Below are 24,836 nucleotides of genomic sequence, written 5' to 3'. Positions count from 1 at the left end.
GTTCTCAATCATGTAGTTAAGACTCTGACAAAAATGGCAGAGCTATGCAGTGGACACGTCATTCTAATGAAACCTTTTCCCATGCCAGCCTGTCATTTCTTTCCAGCAAACTAGCACAGTTGTCACCATGTTGTTTGGTGACAAGATGAAAGTAGAGCACACTTTCAAACTAAGTTTATTCATTAAAGTAAATGAGTGTACTCAAAATGATGATGAGACAAGTCTGAGTTATGTGGTGTAATGAATCAAGAAAGCCAAAGTCAGAGGCATGCTGAGAGAGGGAATGGCAGGTATAGGCCTAGCCCTTTTAGGGCCCCAGGTATATGCCTAGCCCTTTCATGGCCCCAGGTATAGGCCTAGACCTTTTAGGGCCCCAGGTATAGGCCTATCCCTTTTAGGGCCCCAGGTATAGGCCTAGCCCTTTCATGGCCCCAGGTATAGGCCTAGACCTTTCATGGCCCCAGGTATAGGCCTAGCCCTTTCATGGCCCCAGGTATAGGCCTAGCCCTTTTAGGGCCCCAGGTATATGCCTAGCCCTTTCATGGCCCCAGGTATAGGCCTAGACCTTTTAGGGCCCCAGGTATATGCCTAGCCCTTTCATGGCCCCAGGTATAGGCCTAGCCCAGCCCTTTCATGGCCCCAGGTATATGCCTAGCCCTTTCATGGCCCCAGGTATAGGCCTAGCCCTTTCATGGCCCCAGGTATATGCCTAGCCCTTTCATGGCCCCAGGTATAGGCCTTTATGGCCCCAGGTATAGGCCTAGCCCAGCCCTTTCATGGCCCCAGGTATATGCCTAGCCCTTTCATGGCCCCAGGTATAGGCCTTTCCCTTTCATGGCCCCAGGTATAGGCCTAGCCCTTTCATGGCCCCAGGTATAGGCCTTTATGGCCCCAGGTGGTCAGTCTGGTAAACTGTGGGCACCTGCCCTTGAGAGCCCTTTACTCCACATCTCCCACCAGCCTGCGAATAAAGGCAGGCCACTGATGTTGCTACTCATCCATTACCGTCCATTACCATTACCGTCACCGTCACCGTCATATTATCTTCAATCAATGCAGCATGTCCGTTTGAGCTCCAAGGCACTCTCTGTCTCAAAATAGTTAAAAAAAAAATTATTTTCATGGCTTGGTCATTTTAAACATTTTAGAACACTCTGATGCATCTCAGCATCAAGCTTTCATCAGGGAGTCCAACAACAATCTTACTGAACGTTTAGATTAGTGTAGGTGAACACAGGAAGAGAGGAGAGGCCCTAACATGGGTGAAGCACATGCTTGAGCAGGATGCCGAGACAGAGGCTTCATCTGCTGATGTCATGATTCACATTATAAACCCATGCACCTTTGCTCTGAGCCGTAGTGTTACCTCCCCTTTGCAATGATGATTTTCTTACTACTATACTTGCACATTCAGACCATCCATGGTAAGATCTTTTTTATTTACTTTACTTAAACACCAGCATACTTATATAAATATATATTATATTTTTTATACAAATGTATATATATATATTTAGAATTTATCAAAGTGGTGTTTGCAAGTGTAAAGTTGTAAAGAGTTTGGCAGATTTAGTATGATTTCTGTGATATCAATTGACACCTTCAGAATGCAATTACTTTGTATATTGTGTTTCTTTAAAATAAAATTAAATGTATATTCAGTTTCGCCTTATAAAACATATTTTATTATATATCTGACAAAAATAAATCACTATCATGTTTTATGATATCTGATTCAAACTGTAGACCATTTTTAAGGGTGAGCAAAAAAAAGACACATCTGCAGCTGAATGCATGCACATTTTAAATGAGGGCTCAGCCCCACTTAACACAAAACAATGTCAGGATCAGTTTGAAGAAACAGATACAGGACTTTTGATGTTGTGCTTTTTGTTTTGGATGGATTTTGGATTTCACATATATTTAAAAAAAAAAACAAATGAAGAGTTTGGTTCCAAAATGCTATATCCATCATTTTAATGAATTTTCATAAATATTTTTTTACATTTGAGGAAGTATTTTTTAGTAGAACTGTAATCAGATATTGTTATTTGATTCATCTTCAATCAGTCAATACAACACAAGTGCAATTTGATTGATATTAGATGAACTTTTGAATCGAATTTGAATTCAAATTGACTTTTTAATGTTTTAAAAAATAGAGCATTTAGGGACCAAACTCTTCAAATACAGTAATACAAAAATACAAAAAAAATATTTAGTTATGTAATGTTAATTTAGTTATGTATTAATATTTTTTTTGCATGATGCAGTGAGCTGCCTGCTACAGCAGCGCTCGGGGAGCAGTGAGGGGTTAGGTGCCTTGCTCAAGGGCACTTCAGCTGTTCCTACTGGGATCGAACCGGCAACCCTCCGGTTCCAAGCCCGAAGCCCTAACCAGTTACGGCCACAGCTGCCATAATATAAGAGGATACTCCAGTGTGCTAAATAATGTCAAAAACACTAAATGAAATGTGTTGTTTGTTTTTGTTTTCTATATGGTCATCTACAATATCCCACAATGATATTTTCCCAAGTGGTGTGTGATAGAAAAACATCCGCTGAAGCATCTAAAAATCAGGTGGAAGCCAAATCATCCGAGGTCAGAGACATCCGTAAAACCAGAGATGTCAGCAATCATTATAATTTAAATATAGAACATAATTATATTTTAAGTTATTGCCTTTTACTGTAAATAGTGCAAATTAATTGTAGTTTATGGTCTGTCAGGTTTCTTGTATTTCATAAATATTTTAAAGCAGTGACAAACCCATGCATTTACTATTTCAAAGTACAACCCCGACAAGGTACAAATTGTAAATAAAAACGGTATGCAATGATGTGGAAGTTTCAAAAGTCCATATTTTATTCAGAATAGAACATAGATAACATCAAATGTTTAAACTGAGAAAATTTATAATTTAAAGAGAAACATTAGGTGTTTTTAAATTTCATGGCAACAACACATCTCAAAAAAAGTAGGCCTTGTTTACCACTGTGAGGCATCCCCTCGTCTCTCTACAACAGTCTGTAAACGTCTGGGGACTGAGAAGACTAGTTGCAAAAGGTTAGGTATAGGAATGTTGTCCCATTCTTGTCTAATGTAGGATTCTAGTTGCTCAACTGTCTTATCTCTTCTTTGTTGCATCTTCCATTTTATGACGCGCCAAATGTTTTCTATGGGTGAAAGATCTGGACTGCAGGCTGGCCAGTTCAGTGCCTGGACCCTTCTTCTACGCAGCAATAATGTTGTAATTGATACAGTATGTGGTTTGGCATTGTCATGTTGGAAAATGCAAGGTCTTCCCTGAAAGAGACGTCGTCTGGATGGGAGCATATGTTGCTCTAGAACTTGAATATACCTTTCAGCATTGATGGTGTCTTTTCCGATGTGTAAGCTGCCCATGCCACACGCACTAATGCAACCCTATACCATCAGAGATGCAGGTTTCTGAACAATCCTCTTTGGTCTGAATGACACGGCATCCCTGATTTCCTAAAAGAACTTCAAATTTTGATTTGTCTGACCACAGAACAGTTTTCCTAGAGAAGTTTGCCCAGAGAAGACGTCTGCGCTTCTGAATCATGTTTAGAAACAGCTTCTTCTTTGAGCTATAGAGTTTTAGCTGGCAACAGCGGATGGCACGGTCAATTGTGTTCACAGACAATGTTTTCTGGCAATATTCCTGAGCCCATTTTGTGATTTCCAATACAGAGGCATGGCTATATTTGATCCAGTTTCGTCTAAGGGCCCGAAGATCTCGGACATCTAGTATTTTTTTCCGGCCTTGATTTTTCCAGACCCACTGAATCTTTGGATGCTATTATGCACTGTAGCTGATGATATGTTCAAACTCTTTGCAATTTTACACTGTGGAACTCCTTTCTGATAGCCTAGAAATCTAGACGCGCCCCTAGCGGCCGCAAATTACATTTGCTGCCAGGGCTAGTCTAGCAACTCTCCGTTGGCTTGTGAGCTCCAGAAATCGAAACTTAATCAGGCCAATGAAATCGTGTATAGAGTCGTTAGTTGGGCTTAACATAATGATTGATGGCAGAGTTGCAACGGTTTGGCTTGAATTCCCTGCTACTTGAAAACAAATAAGATGGATGTTGCTGCTGGCGAACAGTGTGACACGAGTTAAGCTTTTATTAAGTAGGCAAACGTTTGAACTAGCCAACTAGCTCGCTGGTGGGAAACGATGGGACTCATAGCTGCTGCCGCTGTCCTATTGCGTGCAGAGGGAATTTGAAAGACAACTGATTATCCCGCCCCTCGGACTGAGCACTGCGAACGGTGAGTGCCCAGACCCTACATTTTAATGTGGGTCTGGCTCGTCAGGCTACCTTTCTGATATTGCTCCACTATTTGCCGGCGCAGCATTAGGGGGATTGGTGATCCTCTGCCCATCTTTACTTACCGCTGCCACTCCAAGATGCTCTTTTTACACCCAATCATGTTGGCCTATTGCCAATTGACCCAATAAGTTGCAATTTGGTGCTCATTTGATCATTATCTAAAAGTATAAATGTTTTTGCTCAAATCAAATGGGCGGTCACATTTAGTGTTACATTCACGAAAAATATTAGATAAAAAATTAATATAACTAAATAAATACAAATTTAATGTAAATAAAACATGTTTCTATTATGCCAACATTACAGGCTGTGTTCAAAAACAAAATGCTACATTTTCATAAGTTTAAAATATCTAAAGTAACTAATCATTACACATTACGCAGCAAATTCAAAATTGATATCACAGAAGTATATATGAAAAAAAAGTTGAAAAAACTAAATCTCGAGTAAGTGCGGACGTTTAGGGACCGGGTTGGGGTTGAGCTTTTTGAAGCTGATGGCAGTTTTGTTGCTAAGGACTGTGGTTTAAGTTGCTTAGTTGGCTGGGAAACAAGCTGTTATCTAAATATCTGCCTTAGAGTGCTACACCCACAGGTTCTTCCCTCTAGCCCACAAATTATGCGCCACTGAAGAGTGTGTGAGGTATTCTGTGATATTCTGCGTCAGATGTGCAGATCATTTTCCACTGCAAGCATACAAAAGTCTAACAAATACTTCTCAGACTGAAATTTGCTGAACATTTGTTTGAATACTAAAGGGCAATACATTACCTTATGATAGCATGAGTGAAATAATATGTAATAGAATCACCTGATATACATTCAAGTATTCATGGTGAATAACTCTACCATGTCTCGAGTCTCTCATGTATGTCATGATCGGGTCTCTTTTCATGCATGTAATATACATACATAATATTAACAAATATGATATGTACAGTGTATAGAATAATTATTCCTTCATAGTAGCAGTAGGTAAACTATTATTATAAATGATTAGCATTCTGTTGCATTCAGAGACATTTTAAAATGTCGTACCACCACATAGTATCACACCTGTGCAACTTTGAAAAAAAGCCCATCTTGTGCTTTGCAGGGCAGAACAAACTGATCCTCAGCGGTGGCTCCAACGCATGTGAAGGCCGAGTGGATGTCTACCATCAGGGCAAATGGGGCCATGTTGGACCCATCAACTGGCACATCGAAAACAGTAATGTTGTGTGCAGAAGCCTGAATTGTGGCACTGCCCTCGAAACTACGTTTGGGTTCAAGGATGACCACCATTTAACACAACAGGTTTGGGCAGATGATATTAAGTGTGAAGGGACTGAGAAACACCTCTGGGACTGCCCGTCTCCAACATGGGGTATTGTAAAGTCCAGCCACCTGCAGCATGTTTATATCAAATGCTCTGGTGAGTGTTTCACTATTTATGAGTCATTAATCTTCATTAATCTATGTATACATATTGTATAGTTTTATTATTAAGTGCTGTAATATTTAGACTAAATAATATACTGGAACTCATGACACGAGTGTAATAATATAATATAATATAATATAATATGAATATTTTAAGATTTTTTTGTGATTAATCACGATTAATGTCTTCCTTATAATGAAGCTCAAAGCGAGCCAGGAGATTCTGAATGCCTCTGAATGACAGTTAATTAATCACAATGATCACACAAATCATGTTAATTTTGATTGCACTAAATATAATACATATGAAATATATAAATATGTACAAAAATATTCATATAATATTTTTAGGAATTGTATTATTAGGTATAGTCTTCTTGTGAAAAGAAATAAATTAATAAATCCAATTTTAAAAAAACGGATTTTGACATTTCATTTACAACTACCATATCGAAGTTTTGGCAAGTTTATGCATGTGCACTGCTGTTTAATTCTCAATACAATTATATTAAAAATATATATTTTAATAATATTTTTCCACTTTGACACAATAGTCAAGTCAAGTCAACTTTATTTATATAGCACATTTCATACACAGAGGTCATTCAATGTGCGTTACATAAACAAAAATGCCTCACATTAAAGATTCGGCATGCATTACATTCTACTACCTGCATGCTGTACCATTTGTTCTCCCTTACTTAGTAGTCCTTGAGCCAGACCAATTGGTACCATTCAAGGGGAATAAGTGATGTTGTCATGTAATATAGTGATTTTTGACAAATTTGTATACCACCATAGAATTATTAAATATGATCGTGCATTTTGGGTAGCTTTTTGTGTTTTATCAGCCTGTTTATGTCCATTGTATGAGGGATATTTTACAGGTGATTAGGCTAAACATTTTAACTAATAGACATCCCCTCAAAACTTCCACAGATGATTAAGTCAATATTTTGTTGTATTGCAACTTATCTAAAATATTATATGAAACACGCAATCATTTGCATGCATTTTAAGTACAGAAACCTTCACACTGTATAAAGCCAGGTTCAAAATTGTTATTTTTTTTATTTTTCATTTTGGACATATTAGAGTGAGATGTTATTACAGTGGGGTGTTTTGAATTTGTGTATTTTAAATAGATCAAAATACTGCCAACAGCCATTAAACATATATATTATCACCATTTTCACAAAACCAGAAAATCTCCACTTCAAAATTTACAAACTTACAAACACTAAAGTTTCTAGTTAAATGTTGGAGGATCTATAGAGGATGCTGTTCATGTATGATTTGTAACCTATAATATGGAAAATAAATACAAGTTCTAGAAACATATATAACATGGGTTTTCAGCAAATGTATGAAGACATTCTCAAAAATACAGCATTTCAGGAATTACATTTCACTCTAAAATGTCACCAAAGTGAAAAACAAAAAGAGGAATTTTGAACCTGACTTTATCCATGCGGGACTTTATGCAGGCGGTGGAAGTGTAGTGGTTAAGGAGTTGTGCTAGCATGCAGTACTAGCCTGAAAGTTATGAGATCAGTTCCGGGCTTCCACTTAACCCGAAGTTGCTCTGGGGACAATGTAATCCCTTGTAATATACGGCAGTTGGTATATGTAAGTCATTTTGGCCAACAGTGTCTGCTAAATGAATACATGTAAATGTACCCAATGTTAAGGTTCCTGTACTTGAAATGTATGCATGCACTGTGCTAGCCTGGTCGTTACCATCCTATGTACTTCCGCCCTAAATTTGATTTAGGTCTCGCATGTAGTCTGGCCCGACCCACATTATACGGCTCGCGTGTAGCCGAGCCATTCAGCGAACAGTTGAGTGATGGCGCGGAACTTGCCTGCCGAGTTGCTTGTAGTCCAGCGAAGCTTGTAGTTCAACAGCATAGCAACAATGGCGACGGAGGAAGAAACGCTAGAAGCTATCCGCGAAGTTGTCTCAACTCTCGAGGGCATCACGCAATTAAAGCAGGAACAAGAGGCTTGTCTTGTCAATTTTATAAATGGCAAGGACGTCGTATAACTCTCCTTCCAACTGACTTTGGGAAAAGTTTGATTTATCAGATGGTGATAACTAAACCTAAATGCACAAGTGTACTACATGCATCACTACTTATCATGTTTTCAAATAAACGTTTCCTGCTCGTTATTCTCCCCCCTACTCTCAAATTACCTTTACAAAACCAATGTGGCAATGTTAGGCCTACTTAAGGAATGGAATGTTAGCTACTAGCTAGCCTTCCGAGCGGGGCTCAAGGCAACGCGGTGTGTCTTGACGTGAGCTAGCCGGTTACCGAGCGGGGCTCAAGGCAAGATTTATAGATTTATTAACGCACCCATGATGACCTCGGACACGTCAGTCGTGAATGGAGAGCGTAAAAAAGCGTAAAGTCCTTTTCCAGTTCATCAAAAAACGTGAATCGATTGTCAAACTCATGCCTGAGTCCGGAAAGCAAGTTTGCGTAGCCTACTTGTCCATACTCGATTAATAGGCTGAGATTTTAGACAGGGAAAGTGGGCTTCATTGCGCTTGGAGAGCTGCGTCTTCCATAACGCCAGTTTACTTTGAAAAGCACAAACACTATCATAATACTTTGTAACGAGTTTGATAACATTTCGATAGCGACTAGTACCGTCAGCACGCTGCTGCAGCTGAGGCGAGCAGCAGCAACAGACCAACTGACGGATTCCACCGAAAATTAAATACAAATAAAATAAAAATATATTCTCCCCTTATCACCCGCGGGCCAGATGTGACATACAGTCGGGCCGGGGCCGGCCCACGGGCCATAACCCTGGCATCACTGCTGTAAGCCATTGGTTCTCAAAGGAGATTTTATTTGGGTCGCCAGCATAGCCTAGTGACAATTAAAGTTGTGTAATAGGCCTAGCATAGGGCCTTTTAATAAATTAAAATGTGTATCATTCACAAAAATCCATGACATGGCCTCTTCTTGATAGCTGTTGAAAACTGCATGGAACTGACAGGGATTGTTTTGTTTAATAAAAATAAAAAAATACATTAATGCTGCTACCTTCTGCTTTTCCCAAATACAATGTAGCCTACAGGTGTACCTTTCATCAGTCCAGTTGCAATGGATGGACTGTGATGAACTGCCCTACTTGTGATTGTTAAGAGATTTTAAAGGTTTTATAACAATGCTACAAATTTTTTGGCAAGTGCTACAAATCTATTCACCTTTGCAGCGCCAGTAGGCTACTTTGTGTGCGGCCCGCAAACACACATTCCAAACAAGCATACACAAAAGTTTCAAGAGTGGGGCATGGAGTAGAAGATGGAGACAAAATCATTAATATTATTTATTTTCGCAGAATGGATGTACAGGACTGAGCGGCGGTCATATTTTGTACCGCTATGCGGTACATCTAGTTTTGCATATCTCACCATCCTTTATACTGTGCGTGGGAGCAAGATAACCATGTTTGTCACATTTCCAGTTGATTAGAACATTCTAATCATTGTTTTAACTGTAAATATAGGCATTTTCAACAAAGTGCCTAGTTTGTATAGCCATTCCCTGACTTACAAATGTCAACACACTTTCTTTTTATTTAAATGTACCAGTATTCTCTGGTCTTTCCCAAGTTGCATAATTGCTTCTGCTACATTTCGTACGTTTTTTCTTGGGGTGCCGATAATTGTGACCAACATTTTTCTGTTAGAAATATTTATTTCTTTATGAGATTTTCCTTTTACTCAAAGTGGAAAAAATTGACTGTTTATAGTCAATTTTATCAAAGGTGGCAATAACTCTGGAGGCTACTGTATTAATATTTTTAGCCTATTCATCTGGAATATATCCCTGCATAAGCATAATAGACATGAACAGGGTGACCTTGCCAAAAATCAGTATGAGACCTATTCTCCTCAGATGGTACCAACCAACCCCTCTGGCTCAAAGACTTTATCTATGTTTTCCCTTTTTGTCTTAGACAAACCTGAACCCAGCCTGGTACTGAAGGGAAGAACGGGATGTGCTGGATTTGTGCGACTCAATACAACAAAAGACAATCACGTTTATCTGTGCTCAGGTGATTGGGGTGAGTATAAATATTGATTTACTGCATAATGTTATTTCTGGACATTTCAACCTATGGCTTTAGAAACACAAATAAAACTCTAATCACTTGCAAAACTGAACATTTGTGGCAGTCCTGCTTTACATGAACACAGATAAACAATGAACAGGGTTTTTTTAAATCATATACTAAAGTCTTACAAGTCATGTTTAATGAAACTTTACACCCAAGGTGGCCCATCTGCACTATTAAGCACAATGTCATCCTCACACTTTTTGCAAAACACTACACACAGCGAATTACAAATACATTTCTTATCTTTAGACGCATACAGTACATTTAATGTTTCTTCTTTGCAATTCCAAAATACTGCATTTCATTTAATTTAATTTAATTTATTTATATAAAGGACAGTGCACATTGATCAACATTTCTGTAAATGTGCCAGTGTTAGCCAGCAGGCTAATTTTCAACTGTAGTCCATTGGCAAGATGTTATACTAGGCACATGGTGGCTAAAAAAAAGAACATATTAAATCACAGTGCAATTGATATACAGCAATAAAACACAATGCCATAGGACTGGCTCCATTAAAACAATTAGAACATAAGACATGTAACCATACAGCCATACAGTACAACACTTAAGGGATCAATAAGGGATCAAAAGTAATCTATCCATCTATCTATCATACATACACCATGGGTTACAAGACAGCTAAACTATAGCTGGCAGACCAACATTAATGTATTATGAGAGGTGCTCACATTTTTGTATGCTCAAAAGCCAGTCCTTATGATGGTGTGTGAATGTATGGTGAGAGGTGGAGTTTCTAAAGTCCACTGGCAATTGATTCCATAGTTTAGAGGCTCTCACAGAAAAACATAATTGGCCAAAGGAACTGGACCTAAGAGGGACTACACAGTCCCCTCTTAAGGCAGACCTTGTGGTTGTGCTAGATGACTTTTGCTGTATAAAAGTGCTGAGTGCAGGGGGAGCCTTCCCATTAATGATCTTTGAATTAGGCATGCATCACTGCGTTTTAAAATATTTTCCCAACTGAGTAGGTTATATTTGTTAAGAATGTTACAGTGGTGGTAAAATTTGTTTTTCTTGTCCAAGACTTTAAGTGCTTGTTTGTGAAGTGATAAAATAGGCCTTAATGTTGTGCTACATGGGTCCAGCTTGTCATACAATATGTTAGGTGAGGGATTATCATAGTATCCATGTATAGATTTGCTACAGGTGTTGTCAAACAGTTCCTTATATACCTAAAGTTTGCTAGGTTATATTTGGTTATTTGCACTACTTTTCTCACTTGATGTTTAAATGATTAAATTTAATGAGTAGAATCAAGAATAATGCCCAGATATTTAAACTGTGTAACATTTTTATTCTGAATGCTTAAGTTCCTCCAAAGAAAATAATCCATTAAAGGGGTGGTTCAGGATTTTGGACATAGGACCTCATTTCCAAGTAAGCAAGTGTGATATTTATCAGTGGAGACCGTTTTCAACACGTTTCATCCAGTCCTTCTAATTGCAGAGTTAAGCAGGTGCTAGGCTAGCGCAAGTCAGCGGTATGTGCTAGCCTGCCACTAAAGACAGTCTTACCCACTCCAAAGTACACCCGAGGCAAATAAATTATAACGCCAGACTATCGATGTAAATGTCTGTATTGACAGTGTTATTTCTAACGTTATTCTATCCTTGCATTTCAACAATCGCATTACATTTTGAGGGACTAGTTTCTTAGCAGCGAATTATACTTGCTCGGTTAGTAGTACTGTGCGAAAAAGTAAACAGTAAAGCGCCTCAATGGGGATACCTAGTAGTAGCCTTGGTAATATCAGTCCGCCCGCTGAGTTGCAAAATGACTACTAACAACTTTAGGGACCAAAGTATAACTATTGCAACGATGCAAGGGTAGTTGTATTTCTTACACTATTCTATCAACACAGACATTTACATCGATTGTCTGGAATTTGCCTCAGGTGTACTTTGGAGTGGGTAAGACTGTCTTTAGTGGCAGGCTAGCACATACCATTGACTTCATTAGCCTAGCACCTCAGAACTCTGCAATTAGAAGGACTGGATGAAACGTGCTGAAAACGGTCTCCACTGATAAATATCACACTTGCTTACTTGGAAATGAGGTCCTATGTCCAAAATCCTGAACCACCCCTTTAATGGAGTTACAAGCAAAATCTTGTGGAAATACATAACCCTTTAAAGTGATTTCAATCTCCTTTCTTTCCTCATGTTTATGATCACAACTATGCACCTTTTTAAATAGGATGTTTATATTTATATTAATTTTCATAATTCATATTTTTGAAACCAATGTGTCCGACCTATCAAGTGCAACTACTGCTGTTCTACCACCTCCTCACAGATAATTTGTGTCCACCAGTGATGTGGCACATAATTGGCTTGTTGAAAGTAGGCAGAAGTGAGCACTTGAGAGATGCAATTTTAAAAGACATGGATGCTAACTGGCTGAAGCTAACCCTTACAATCGTGACTCCCCTGTATGTGACTGGGGGAAAAAATCAAAATGGAGACTGAATTATTTACTTATCAAAATGTACCATGTTTTTCATCTTATATAGAGAAACATCAAGACCACGCAGAACAGCTGTGTAAAACGCTGTCCTGTGGACGAGCCACACAGAGTCCAGTGTCCCATGGATTCAAAGAAACTGGCAAAATTCAACCCTACACTTGCCTTAGGAATGATCTCTCTCTCTGGCAGTGTGTGGACTGGACTTCTGCCCGTTGTGTTACACCTGCTAGTGTAACCTGCTCAAGTGAGTCCGTCATGCTTGCTTCACTTCACTTCCCTTTAACACAGTCAGTTTCCATGGAGTATTGAACATCACCTCTGTGGTAGAGATGACTCAGCATACTAACGGTAGGCCTACATGTCAGAGCAAAGAATGTATTAGAATATATAGGCCCTGTGAATGATGGTGGTGGTGGTGGTGGGTGGTGGGGGGGCTGTATTCATCTTTAGAGGATTTTAGAGAATACTGTATTATATGACTTTATATAAGAGTATTCTGGTGGTGTGAGTAGCATTATGATGCTGTATGCATCTCAAAGCACTCATTTCCATACTTGAAATCAACAACTATTGTTTTTTTTTTTTTTTTTTTTTTACTTTTACTTAAGGACTACAATGGAGAATTACAGGGAATTAGGCAATTACTGCAATGCCACTACGAGTTACTGCAATACCATGAACCATGCCACAATTCCTCAATTCCTTCCAATCTTTCCACAGAGCATTTGTTCTTCCGTCTAAAGGGAAATGCAAAAGTCAATCTGTGCTCAGGTAGCCTGGAAGTATATAAGGATACTACCTGGCAGACTGTGAGCTCGAAGGATTATCGCAACATCTCGCAACATTGGAGCCCCAATGACATATGTAACCAGGTGAATTGTCGAGACAGCTTGACAGAACCAAATGAAACATCCTCAAATGTCTATCTCAACTGCTCAGGTACGAATGGAAAATGTGCAGTTGAGTTGAGCAATGTACTCAGGTGTTGTCTTGAACTACCAGTTGTCTGTGCCATTGTGAGGAAGTACATTTGACCACCCAAGGCAACTCACTTTCTGATTCATGTTAATTTCTTAGCATCATATATCAGCTATGGAATGAAATGGCCATTACAGTTTCTTTTCCCTCACTTTCCCTCAGAGCAAGTCAGCATATCATTGAAAGATGCAGGACAGCAAAGCCATTGTTATGGGGTTGTCTACTTGAAAAAGACGAAAAGTGAAGAGGCAGTGTGTGTCAACAGTGAAATGATTGGTCGTTTGGTGTGTCGGGAGCTGGGCTGTGGTGATTTCATGTTTACCAGCAACAAAGGCATTTTCCAGCCAGCACAATGGACGGGCATGTCCTGCGAAAACCATGCAGAGTCCCTGTGGCACTGCCAGAGTGACAACTGTAATAAAAAAAACACAGCCATTATTTGCTCAGGTACCAACACCCTGCTGATCTCTCCCTCAATACAGTGGACACATTTTCACATGTCACTTTGGTGCATTTCAAGGAATAATCATTACATTTGCACCACAGTTAGTGCATTTCTCAAAATAATTCAGACAAACGGCATCACACGGTGGTTTACCAGCGAAAACTCATCACAACTTGTTCAAAGTGATTATTTTATGCCCAAAAAGCAAAAGTTAATCATAGTTAAGCATAGTCATAGCCATCAGAATGACAAATTCCAAAGTCATTCTTATGAATGAGATTGGAATACTGTTTTACAATATTGCAGTACTTTCTAGTAAAGAACATTTTAGAAATGTAAACATAAGAAACACCGTAGAGGTGGTTGATCTTTGATTGATTTAACATTCCCCTTTGTGAAATCAAGATTCACCCGAAAACAATTCATGAATCCAGGAAATATTAATCAAGTGTAATAAAAATGGCAATATTATACTTGACAGATTACATATGACAGCTGCTTCAATACATTTACATGTAATGGCCAAGCAATGAAATAATGCCTAGATGTTTTTGGGGTAGGACGATTAAACAGAGAACCAGTATAATGCATTTTGACCAACATGACATGAGCAATTGATAATGTAAAAAACAGAAAACTATTGTACACAATCAATTGCATGAATGTGCATTTCCTATTTATTCATGTACATATTTACACACACACACACACATGCACACATAGATAGATACTGTAGATAGATAGATAGACAGATAGATAGATAGATACACCAATTAATTTGTCTTTTCGTTCCTGCAATGTAACAGAAAGCATTGATGTGCGCCTCAGTTATGGTCTGGATAAGTGTTCTGGAAGAGTGGAGATCTACTACAAGGGCGCATGGAAGAGAGTGCGCGCAAATGACTGGAAACGTGTGCACTCTGACATAGTTTGCTCCCATTTACAATGTGGGAAGGGCTACAGGGAGGGGCATGATCTTTTTGTTGATGGGGACGCACTGGACACACTGGAACTGTCACTGAAGGCCCAATGTCAGTCCGACGACCCCATTCATAAATGTCTGGAGGAAAATGGCAGGTCTAATTCTCAAGATAATTTCATAAAGGTTGTCTGCCAAGGTAATGAACTATCCCAATCACACCAACTCACTGTAGGACTCCACTAGTTTGGGCTGAGCCCATAGAAAACATAGAATTTCTTGTAAATTGGGTTTTGTTACGATGAACACCATTCATAGATTCAATGCATTTAAAGACGGACTCCAGCAGTTTGTTACACTCCTATTCTCTGTTCCTCTAAAGTAAATATTTATAAGTTATTTCCATGTAAAATCTGCTTGTGGCCTTGAAATAGCTCAGGTGGTGACTGATTGAAACATAGATCCAAAGCAGAAATCCTCAGCCATGACATTCACTGCTGAATTCACTCATGATATGTCTTGTGAAAAGTAGCAGATGTCATATGAACACGTTAACAAGGTTAAAAACTTAATTTTCACCAGAGGTGGTCTTTAAAACATAAAATGTGTTTATTGTTACGTCTATGATTTTCCTCAGAACATCAAATGAAAATTAACTATTTGTACTGGATTGTCAATGGATTATGAAATGTGGGGTTGTTGAGTGTGAGGGATTATGACTGTTAACCTTGAATCCCTTTCACAGATAGCCAGATGTTCTTTGTGGAAAAGAAATCCTCTTGCTCAGGAATGGTTGGAGTGGAGCAGGCAGGGAAGAGTTACTCCCTCTCCGGACAGCCAGGCGTTTGGAATGACAGCGCCGCGGAACACGTCTGTCAGAAGATGCAGTGTGGCCACATGGCCAACTACAGCACATCCGTTAACCACACGGCCACTGACTGGATGCAGCTTGACTGCCCAGTGTCCAGTGACAATTGCACGCTTCGACGAGCCAGCTCAATCACCACTGAGGCTGCTGAAGTGACATGCACTGGTAATCCAATATCATGTTCCCATTGCATGAATTATAATTCAATAGTATTCTAAAATCTTTCACTCATGATAAACATATAGCCCTGCCTTATTTAGAGAGGGTGTGGGAAAGGTCTCTGTGTGAGTTTTTTTCCCCCTGTGCTTTATTCATGTTAGATGAGGTGACCCTGAAATTAACAAACGACAACAAGGATTTGGAGAAGAGCAAGCGTCGGTGCTGGGGTGAGGTCAGCGTGTGCCACGGAGATGCTTGCCATGGGGTCTGCGGGGATGTGTGGAGCGAAAAGCACTCCGAGATGCTGTGCCAGGACCTTGGCTGTGGAAGACCTGTCACCAACCTCGAACGCAAGTCCCCGAATACCCTCAAAGCGACCGTCAGCAGTGTGCACTGCCCGTCCAAGGTGTCCGACTTGAGCCGCTGCAGATTTGTAATGAACGCGACCTGTAAGGTGTCTACTATCTATGTTGTCTGCTCAGGTACACTCACTAATTCATCCACAAGCTAGATGTGTTGCCATTGAATATCACTATCTATTTCTCCATCTACCTCACTGCAAATCTGAAATAAATAACCATAAAATCAAGTGATTATATTCTTATTTTTCTATCATTTGCTTATAACAAGACATTTTGCTCTTAATTTAAGTTTTTTGACTTTGTTATAAGCAGGGGGGTGGTTGTAAAATAAGAGGTGGGTAAACAATGAATTCTGTGATCACGGTAAGGTGGACTGCACCAGGTGGAATCAGATGTTTTAAAAAGGCATTCAGAACATGTTTGATGATGGTGGAGGTTACTCTCCTATGTTTAAACAATATCACTGGTATTAAATGGTTCCTAGATTGTTGATGAGTGTACATATTGTGAATGTCAATAATACAGTGTGATATCTGAATGTTAAAAGTTGCAATTGGTGAATAAACTCTTCTGAGAGGTGGATATCTCTAATAAGATGTGGATAAACTCTATTTCTGAAATTTCAGAGGTGGATAAACTTGCATTTGGCCTCCACAGCCCTGGTTATAAGTAAAACATATTCTTGTTCTATTGGCAAATCTTGCCAGATAATTTAGCTTATTTTAAAGGAATTATCCGGAGTAAAATGCACTTTAGATCAATTTAGGGATGATTGGGAGTACATACGTTGAGTTGACATCAAAATCATGTCATTCGGATGTGTTTTGAGAAAGTTCGATTTTACCGTTTTTAGTCAAAACTCGTTAGCCTGGAAGTGACCAGGGCATGTCATTTCGCCGCTACAAAACGCTATTTTTATACCTCTTCTACAGTTCCAAACAACATTACACTTACGTGGTAGTGAGTAGAGGGTCCCTAAAGCCAAACCGAAGTATCCCGAGGTCTTTATGTGGTCGGATAGAGAGTCCAGAATGAATTTCATCAAGCCAGTACCTTTCCGGAAATGTTGCTGCTGCAGCTGGCATCTTTAGGGGAAAGTCCGTAGGAGTTGATTGCATCACGTCGTTGCACGACATCACGTCACGTGACATTTCATAATTCCAACCTGTTAGTAAGCTAGGGTTTGCTGTTGCATACAACTTCATTTCAATTTCGAAAGAAATATTGGACTATGTTTTTTTTTCTTTTTTTAAACGGCAACGAAATTGTGAATTTCCAGAGCGTGTTACTTCACACTTCGGTTTGGCTTAGAGGGATTTTTTGGAGTGCTCTCTATCTCTCTCTCTATCTGTCTGTCTGTCTGTCTATCTATCTATGTGTATGTTTTTTATTCAGTTATTTATTTTGTCCCGTCCATTTATTTCGTTTGCTTTTAGGTAGCCTCAAGTCCAAGCTGAGTGATCCTCGGGATAAGTGCGGAGGCAAAATGGAGGCCTTTCTAGCAGGGTCCTGGCAGCCTGTATGTGGTGATATTAATGTTATGAAAACAATCTGCACAGAAACGGGCTGTGGAGGAGTAATAACTCCTACAGCAGCAGACATAATGACCAACTCGAAGGCCAAAGTGATCAAATGTGACCAGGCTTTCCAGTCCCTAGTGAACTGCACAGTAACGAAAGAACCCTGTGACAAACAGCGCATCCCCAGAGTCAGATGCTCAGGTAAGTTTAGGTGGTATTCACCACAACAGTAATCAAAATGTTATGACACAAAAAGCATACCGTAATGTACAGTCTATTACCCAAGGTTTATATTGATATTCTTTTCTTTTGCATTTCTTTTCTTAGTTATTATTTCTGATGAAAACATGTTTAATTCTGATTCATTGGGCTATTGGGCACTGTGGAGCAAATACTGAAAGAGCCGTAACCTTTTTACCTATATAAACCTTTTACCTGCATACATACTTGTGCTGATAAAAAAAAAAACATAATTAAAAAGCTACTCTTGCACCACAATGCATATCCACACAGCTATAAAAGACAAAGCAAAGGGTAAATCATGACTTAACTGAGCACCATGACAGGACATGGCTAAGTCGATCTTGCAGGCCATGCCTTATACATGTCCTGTAGATCCAGAGGCGTGAGCCCGGAAGGCACTCACTCACCCCCATACCTCTCCACTGGCTGTTCACAGGCTGGAGTCGTCCGGTGGTGGTGGGGAAGAGTGCGTGCAGCGGTGGCGTGTTCGTCAAGACGGAAGCCCCCGAGCGCCTCCATGCCATGAGCTCAACCGGCTGGGGCGACAGGGAATCAAGAGCACTGTGCAAGAGTCTGGACTGCGGGGACCTGGTGACAAACAGCAGCGGGCCCACCGTCAGTTTCGAGAACTGGTGGAACAAAACCTACAACTGCAACGATGGAGACCAGAGCATTTGGAACTGCGAGGAAAAACACCTACCAGTTGAAAAGCAACAGTTGAACATCAGTTGCCAGGGTAGGGGAAGCTATGAACATTTGACATTTGACAACAAGTAAGTACATTTCCTATGTAAAACTTTCAAAACATGTTTTCTTCCACTTCACCCCTTCCATATTCAGAACATCGGTTCATAAATCTGACTGATTTATGTTATGGAGAGGTGATCATCAGTGGTAAAAGGCGTGAGAGGGTCTGCAAAACCGGGTGGACCGAGTTCATGTCCAGAATTTTATGTCAACACCTGGAATGTGGCAACCCTGTAGACACTGATTATGCAGCTTCTCCATTGACTGGTGAGGCGCATCATTTCAGTTGCACTGGTGCTGAAATAAACCCCCTGCAGTGTAAATCAGAAAAAGGCCAATGTGATATTGGACCAGCTTCTGTGGTCTGTTCAAGTAGGTACACACACACACACAAACATACACACACACAGACACACACACACACACACAAAGACTGCAATAAGCATCAATTCAGCATAAACACAAGTGGTTATCCATGAACAGCTCCTCAACAATCTAGACAAGATTCAAAATGTTGGTTGTTTGCACCTATTATAGTTTTCCTCAGTCGCTTTGGTGCATTTCTTAACGTTTGCACGGCAGTGCATTTTTCAAAACAATTTCTGCAAATTAAAACCAGACATGCACTTTGTGAAAAGAGTCTGGAGGCTCACGACTGGGATATGTTTCCAATACTACTGTAGCATTGTGACGGGCATACAGTAGACTTTGTGTTAACTTTGAAATCATTGGTCCAGTCCAACATATCACATTGACCAGACATTCCTAACGTTACTTCCTACTTTGCCTAAGCTTTACAAACTAACAATTAACAGTATCAGCAGTCAGGAAACAATGTATGTAGGCCTACCTTTGCTGTAAATTAGTGGTTCTCAAAATGTGGGGTGGAATAGAGACATGACAGGTGTGGCACAACAGCCACAAGTAAATTTGTCGTTTTTGCGCTTTATTAATGTTGTACATTCAAAACATAATTGCCACAGTTATAAACAGGCCTACATATAAATTAAAACAACACCAGCTCCAGCAGACCGAGACAAGAAATGTAACGTGGAACCAAAATGCGAAAATGGTATTTCAACCATTTTGCTGGGGTAATTGGGTGAGGTGGGGCTTGAAAATTCCCAACCTCCAAAGTGGGGAATGATGGAAAAAGTTTAAGAACCACTGCTGTAAATAAATGTTCTTCCGACTGCATCTTTTGAAGTTTACCGGCGTTCCTACTACCGTTTACCATAGCCGCTTTCGATTTCAAAACTAGAGTATCATCTCCTCTCGTTGCTAATTGGCCCTAGTCGTCTGCGGACCGATGGAAACGTTAGCGAATTATGGAGTTCCAGACTAATATCTCCTTAAAAGGAGATCTAGGAGAGTGTGGCCAGGCTAGCAATTTTCACCACACAGCAGATTATCTGCATGTAACTTGCTCAAAATGCTTATCAATATGCCATCACAATGAAAGTTTCTGTGACACTGCTATGAACAAGATAACTGCTGAGAACCAGTACAATGCACTTTGACCAACATGAGATGAGCGATTTATAGTGTAAAAGTTGTACACAATCAATTGCACAGACGTAGTTGCTCTTTGTTCAAAATAAAGAATATTTGGTTTTCTGCTGTGCATAAGAGATGATGAAGAGGTTGGACAAGAAGTTTGGGGAATTTGGATTCAGATCTGAGTAAAATGCAACAAAGCGACTGAGAAAAACAGTAAATATTCTTAAAGTTATTTGTGTGTTGCAGTTCTTCCTTTGGCTTCAGTAATCTGAAGGAGCCCATTTAACATATGATATACAACCCCAACACAGAAAGATTTGTGACGTTGTGTAAAATGCAAATAAAAAAAGAATGTGACAATATGCAGGTCTTGTGAACCCATAGCTGCAAAAAGGACATAGACAACATGTTCAAATGTTGAAAATGTCAAATTCGACTATTTCATGGAAAATATATGTTCATTTTGAAATACCAGCAACACGTTTCAAAAAAGTTGCGACAGGGGCAACAAAATGATGGAAAAGTTGTGTAATGATAAAAGACAACAATAGGAGGAATATTTCACAACTAATTAGGGTAATCGCCACCATGGTTGAGTATAAAAAAGAGCATCACTTAGTCTCTTATGTGAAGATTGCTAAGTAAAGAACTTTTTTTGAAACATGTTGCTGGCATCAAATTCAAAATAAACATATTTTCATATATCAGTTTGTGGCTGCCGTGAAGAGGAGATGATGCTGTATATCCTGTCACTGAGCCACATCCGCATAATATGTGATAAGAGTACCATATCACTATGTCCCCATCAGAGAGCTTGAACTTTAATCTGACGGACCAGTGCGGAGGGGAGATCCAAGTGCTCTACGGTGGTGAATTGAAGCCTGCATGCCTGAAGAAAGGAAATACGCCCAGTCTTCTATGCAACCAGGTCAAAGGATGCGGGAACGTCAACAGCAGCAAGAAAAGCTTGCCCAGACGTGGCCAGAGAAAAGATCATCTTTCATTCTCGTGTGATTTGGACAAAGACCTAGAGTACTGTATGAGACTCTCCTCTTGTGAGAAGGATGACTTAACTGAGTTATACTGTGATGGTAAGATGTTTTTTAAGTGATCTCTGATAAGAAGCATGTTACTCATCCATGTTTAGTTAGAAACAGTTCAGTATTTGGTGTCACTTCAAAATTAGATGTGTTGCTGCAATGTTACATTCTTATGCTGCATTCTGCAACACTGTTGTATGCTGATGTATTAATACTACATCTACATCATACATATTTATGAACTGATTAAGTATATTCACCATGAATTTACCTTAGAACACACAGTTTTGCCTGTGACTTTTGTAACTTATAAAAACTTTTCATTTGCAGTTCTTACTGTACTGTAAACTAAACTGTACAAATGGATTTGTGCTTGTGATTCTTAAAGGTTTCAAAGAGATAACCCCTCCTCCTGAACTCCCCATCAATTTCATTGTGGGAGTTTCTGTTGGACTGCCACTGCTGGTGATAGCGATCGCACTGGTACTGTGGCAAAGAAGACATATTCTGTATAGGCTGCGTGGTGAGTGCAAGACCACATAGAGATTTAATTCTTTAAAATGTATCTGTTATGTTTTAGATTCACACGTCAATTGCTCTTACAGCTGCAGTATGGAGAGTCTCACAAGGTCTGCATGGTTGCTGTGATACTTGTCTTCTTGACACTAAACATGAATGCAAGAGCAATAGTTTGGAATGTGTTATGTTGAGTGTGAGTCTGTAAGAAGCCACTAGAGGGCACTCTCTTTGAATATTCAAAGGCTGCATTTGTGAAAATATGATGAAAAGACATGAAAGAAAATGAAAGGAGAGTAAAAAAAGTGAATGAGTCTGTGATGTGTGAAGGGAGACCTGTAAGATTAAAACTGTATACAATGCTAGGCATGCACACCAGTCGGCTGTGAATGCTGTTCTCCCTCTACAGTAAAACATGCAGCATTCCCTGACTCAGGTGACCCAACCTTTGTGTTCACAGGGAGACGGGCCTTTTCCCAGACCAGATCAACTCTTGCAAGTGATAACTTTGAGGATATAGAGCTCAATGTGAAAGAAGAGAGAGATATTGGACTGAAGAGTCAAGGTGGGCATTATCACGACACAAAGTAGCAATGTATGGTCACACTTTAAAATTACACTATAAAAAATGAAAGGCCTTCTTATGCGTTCCGGATTCAAAATGGCCAAAAATACCCCAAATGAACATCCTAATTAAATCTCTTTTTTTAAAAAAGATTTTTAGTCTAATTTATACTGTGCTACTGTCCTGGATGAGAGAGGTTCAAACTCATGTTACACTGACTAAAGAATTTGACTGTTTTATCTGCCAGCAAATGGACAGGGGAAAGGTCTGGATAGCCAAGCCTCCTCCGAGTATGATGACGTTGACGAGGAAGCAGACGCTGGATTTAACAGTGCAGATGAAGCGCCACCTCTTCCAGACAGACCAGGTGAAGAAGGCAGACCAGATATTCTTATAAACCACATAGAATGGGTCTGGAGATACCAATTAAACTAAAAACAACTGCAAACTGAATAAGCTTCCTAGAATGAGTAGACTGAATACTGTCATCATGAATATAAAAATGAAGGAACGAGTATAACTGAATAAAAAAAAAATAGTTTGTTCCAGATATGCCCCCTCTGGGCCGACAGTGTTCCATCAGCCTCTTGCTATCTGGGAAGTGACTGAAGAGTATGTGGCATAATATGTGATTCAGGTTAGCTATTTATGAGGGTTATTACATAGGGAGAAGCTGCTCTTGAGCTGGTTGAAACTGATGCAGTTTGTTTAAAGGAGAACTCTGGCACATTTCAACCAAGTTCCTGTTCTTAGAGGTCTTTGAGTGCTGTCCTTAGGAAAATAAATGAAAAAACATCAACATTGAGGTAGCTGTCTTGCTAGTGGCAAGAATGGCTATAGGCATCTAAAATACCATAGGGGGGCAGGATGTCAAGAGGCTCAATATGTCATTACAAGTGCTGTGCAACAGGGACAGGAGCCCTCCAGAGATACCACTATTTCTGTTTGACTCAGTAATTGTAAAGAAACTCTACAATTCGACTGACAAGCAGTCACATGCTTCAGTTTTCTTCGGTCACTTCCTGGCCGAGTTTTGGAGTCTTCTGAGATCTCATCTGAGGACTCATCTGTTTACCTTGTATCTAACTAATTCATTCTAGTTAGAGTTCTGGTTTCTATATGTTTATGGTTATTATTATTTTGTTAAATCTATTTAAAGGGATGGTTCAGGATTTTGGACATAGGACCTCATTTCCAAGTTAGCAAGTGTGATATTTATCAGTGGAGACCGTTTTCAACACGTTTCATCCAGTCCTTCTAGTTGCAGAGTTCGCAGATGCTAGGCTACCGCAAGTCATCAGTCTATTAATACAATCTATTACTATTATATATTTGCATATATATTTTTATTGAGGTTAGGCTATATGACTGTTTAACTTTTAATGTTAATGTAATGTATTGATGTCATTGTAAGGACAAATGTGTCTGCTAAATAACATAAACTCGTAAAGGCACAAGTATGCGGCTTTGCCTTGGTTCTGTTTCCCATGAGTCTTGAGCGACCTCTGTCCCTCTCAGCCCTTGGTGGAGAACTGGACGATGGTGATGATTATACAGATGGCTACGACGACGTGGACCAACTACCACTGGAAGAGGAAGAAGACCCAGAGGAGCCGGGCGTGCCGCCCCAGCCTGAGGAGGGCTCGGTGCCTGTGCCATTGGATGAGGAGGACTACGTCCAGCCAGATGACGACAAGTGAGGAAGGCGGAGTGGAGTGGAGGTGACCTTTTACTGTCTCAGAAAATGTAAAACATTGTGGGTGAGTTTGAGCTCATGGCAGGTTAAATGTTGTGTGTCTGCACCCCCTGCCCCCGTGTTCATCTACTCTAAAACAACAAAATAGTCTTTCTCCTTTCTCCTAAAAATACAAATTGGTACACACAAACACAATAGCATTGCTTATTTTTTTATTTGTTTTCCTCCCAAATTAATCAGAAAGAGCTTGATGAATGTAAACGTTGGAATATATATAAAACCCCAAAACAGAAAAAGTTAGGACGTTGTGTAAAATGTAAATAAAAACAGAATGTGATAATATACAAGTCTCGTAAACCCATATTTAGCAGCAAAATGACATAGACAACATATCAAATGTTGAAAATGAAAATTTGGACTATTTCCTGGAAAATATATGTTAATTTTGAATTTGGTCCCAGCAACATGTTTCAAAAAAAGTTGGGACGGGAGCATGTTTACCACTGTGCTGCTTCACCTCTTCATTTAACAAAATTCTGTAAATATTTATGAACTGAGGAGACCATTTGCTACAGTTTTGAGAATGAAATGTTGTCCCATTACTCCCCGATATAGGATTTCAGTTGCTCAACTGTATGGGGTATTCTTAGTCATGTTTTTCATTCCATTATGCACCTAATTAGACAAATCTGGACTGCAGACAGTCCATCTTAGCACCTAGACTCTTCCTCTATGGAGAAATACTATTTAAATATGTGCAGAATTCATTTTGCCATTGTTTTCCTGAATTATTCAAGGTAGTCCCTGGAAAAGACATTGCCTGGATGGCAGTATATGTTGCTCAAAACCTGTATACATCATTCAGAAT

At 39.6% G+C, this 24,836-nt stretch overlaps 1 protein-coding gene across 1 annotated transcript; it reads left to right on the top strand.

The window, feature by feature from the left end:
* The first annotated feature begins 1,381 nt into the window (after nucleotides 1-1,381).
* LOC125292993 (scavenger receptor cysteine-rich type 1 protein M130) lies at nucleotides 1,382-24,272 on the top strand. Its single transcript, XM_048240593.1, has 14 exons — nucleotides 1,382-1,424; nucleotides 5,455-5,772; nucleotides 9,759-9,866; nucleotides 14,640-14,864; nucleotides 15,498-15,785; nucleotides 15,941-16,261; nucleotides 17,701-17,862; nucleotides 18,341-18,606; nucleotides 20,205-20,228; nucleotides 20,963-21,242; nucleotides 21,580-21,714; nucleotides 22,168-22,272; nucleotides 22,520-22,639; nucleotides 23,791-24,272. Exons 1-14 carry the CDS (start codon nucleotides 1,382-1,384, stop codon nucleotides 23,970-23,972), a joined length of 2,577 nt encoding a protein of 858 aa, XP_048096550.1. The 3' UTR covers nucleotides 23,973-24,272.
* Nucleotides 24,273-24,836: the final 564 nt, after the last annotated feature.

The sequence above is a fragment of the Alosa alosa genome, chromosome 4, assembly GCF_017589495.1.
Source record: "Alosa alosa isolate M-15738 ecotype Scorff River chromosome 4, AALO_Geno_1.1, whole genome shotgun sequence".
NCBI lineage: Eukaryota > Metazoa > Chordata > Actinopteri > Clupeiformes > Clupeidae > Alosa > Alosa alosa.
The sequence above is the reverse complement of the archived record's forward strand: the minus strand, read 5'-3'. Positions and strand labels throughout refer to the sequence as shown.

Excerpts from the sequence above, each read along its gene's own strand:
- LOC125292993 (XM_048240593.1), top strand. The coding sequence starts at position 1,382 with ATGATTTTCTTACTACTATACTTGCACATTCAGACCATCCATG. Across the intron at positions 14,865-15,497 it reads ACTGTCACTGAAGGCCCAAT|ATAGCCAGATGTTCTTTGTG; the intron begins GTCAGTCCGACG and ends TCCCTTTCACAG. Across the intron at positions 21,243-21,579 it reads AACTGAGTTATACTGTGATG|GTTTCAAAGAGATAACCCCT; the intron begins GTAAGATGTTTT and ends TGATTCTTAAAG.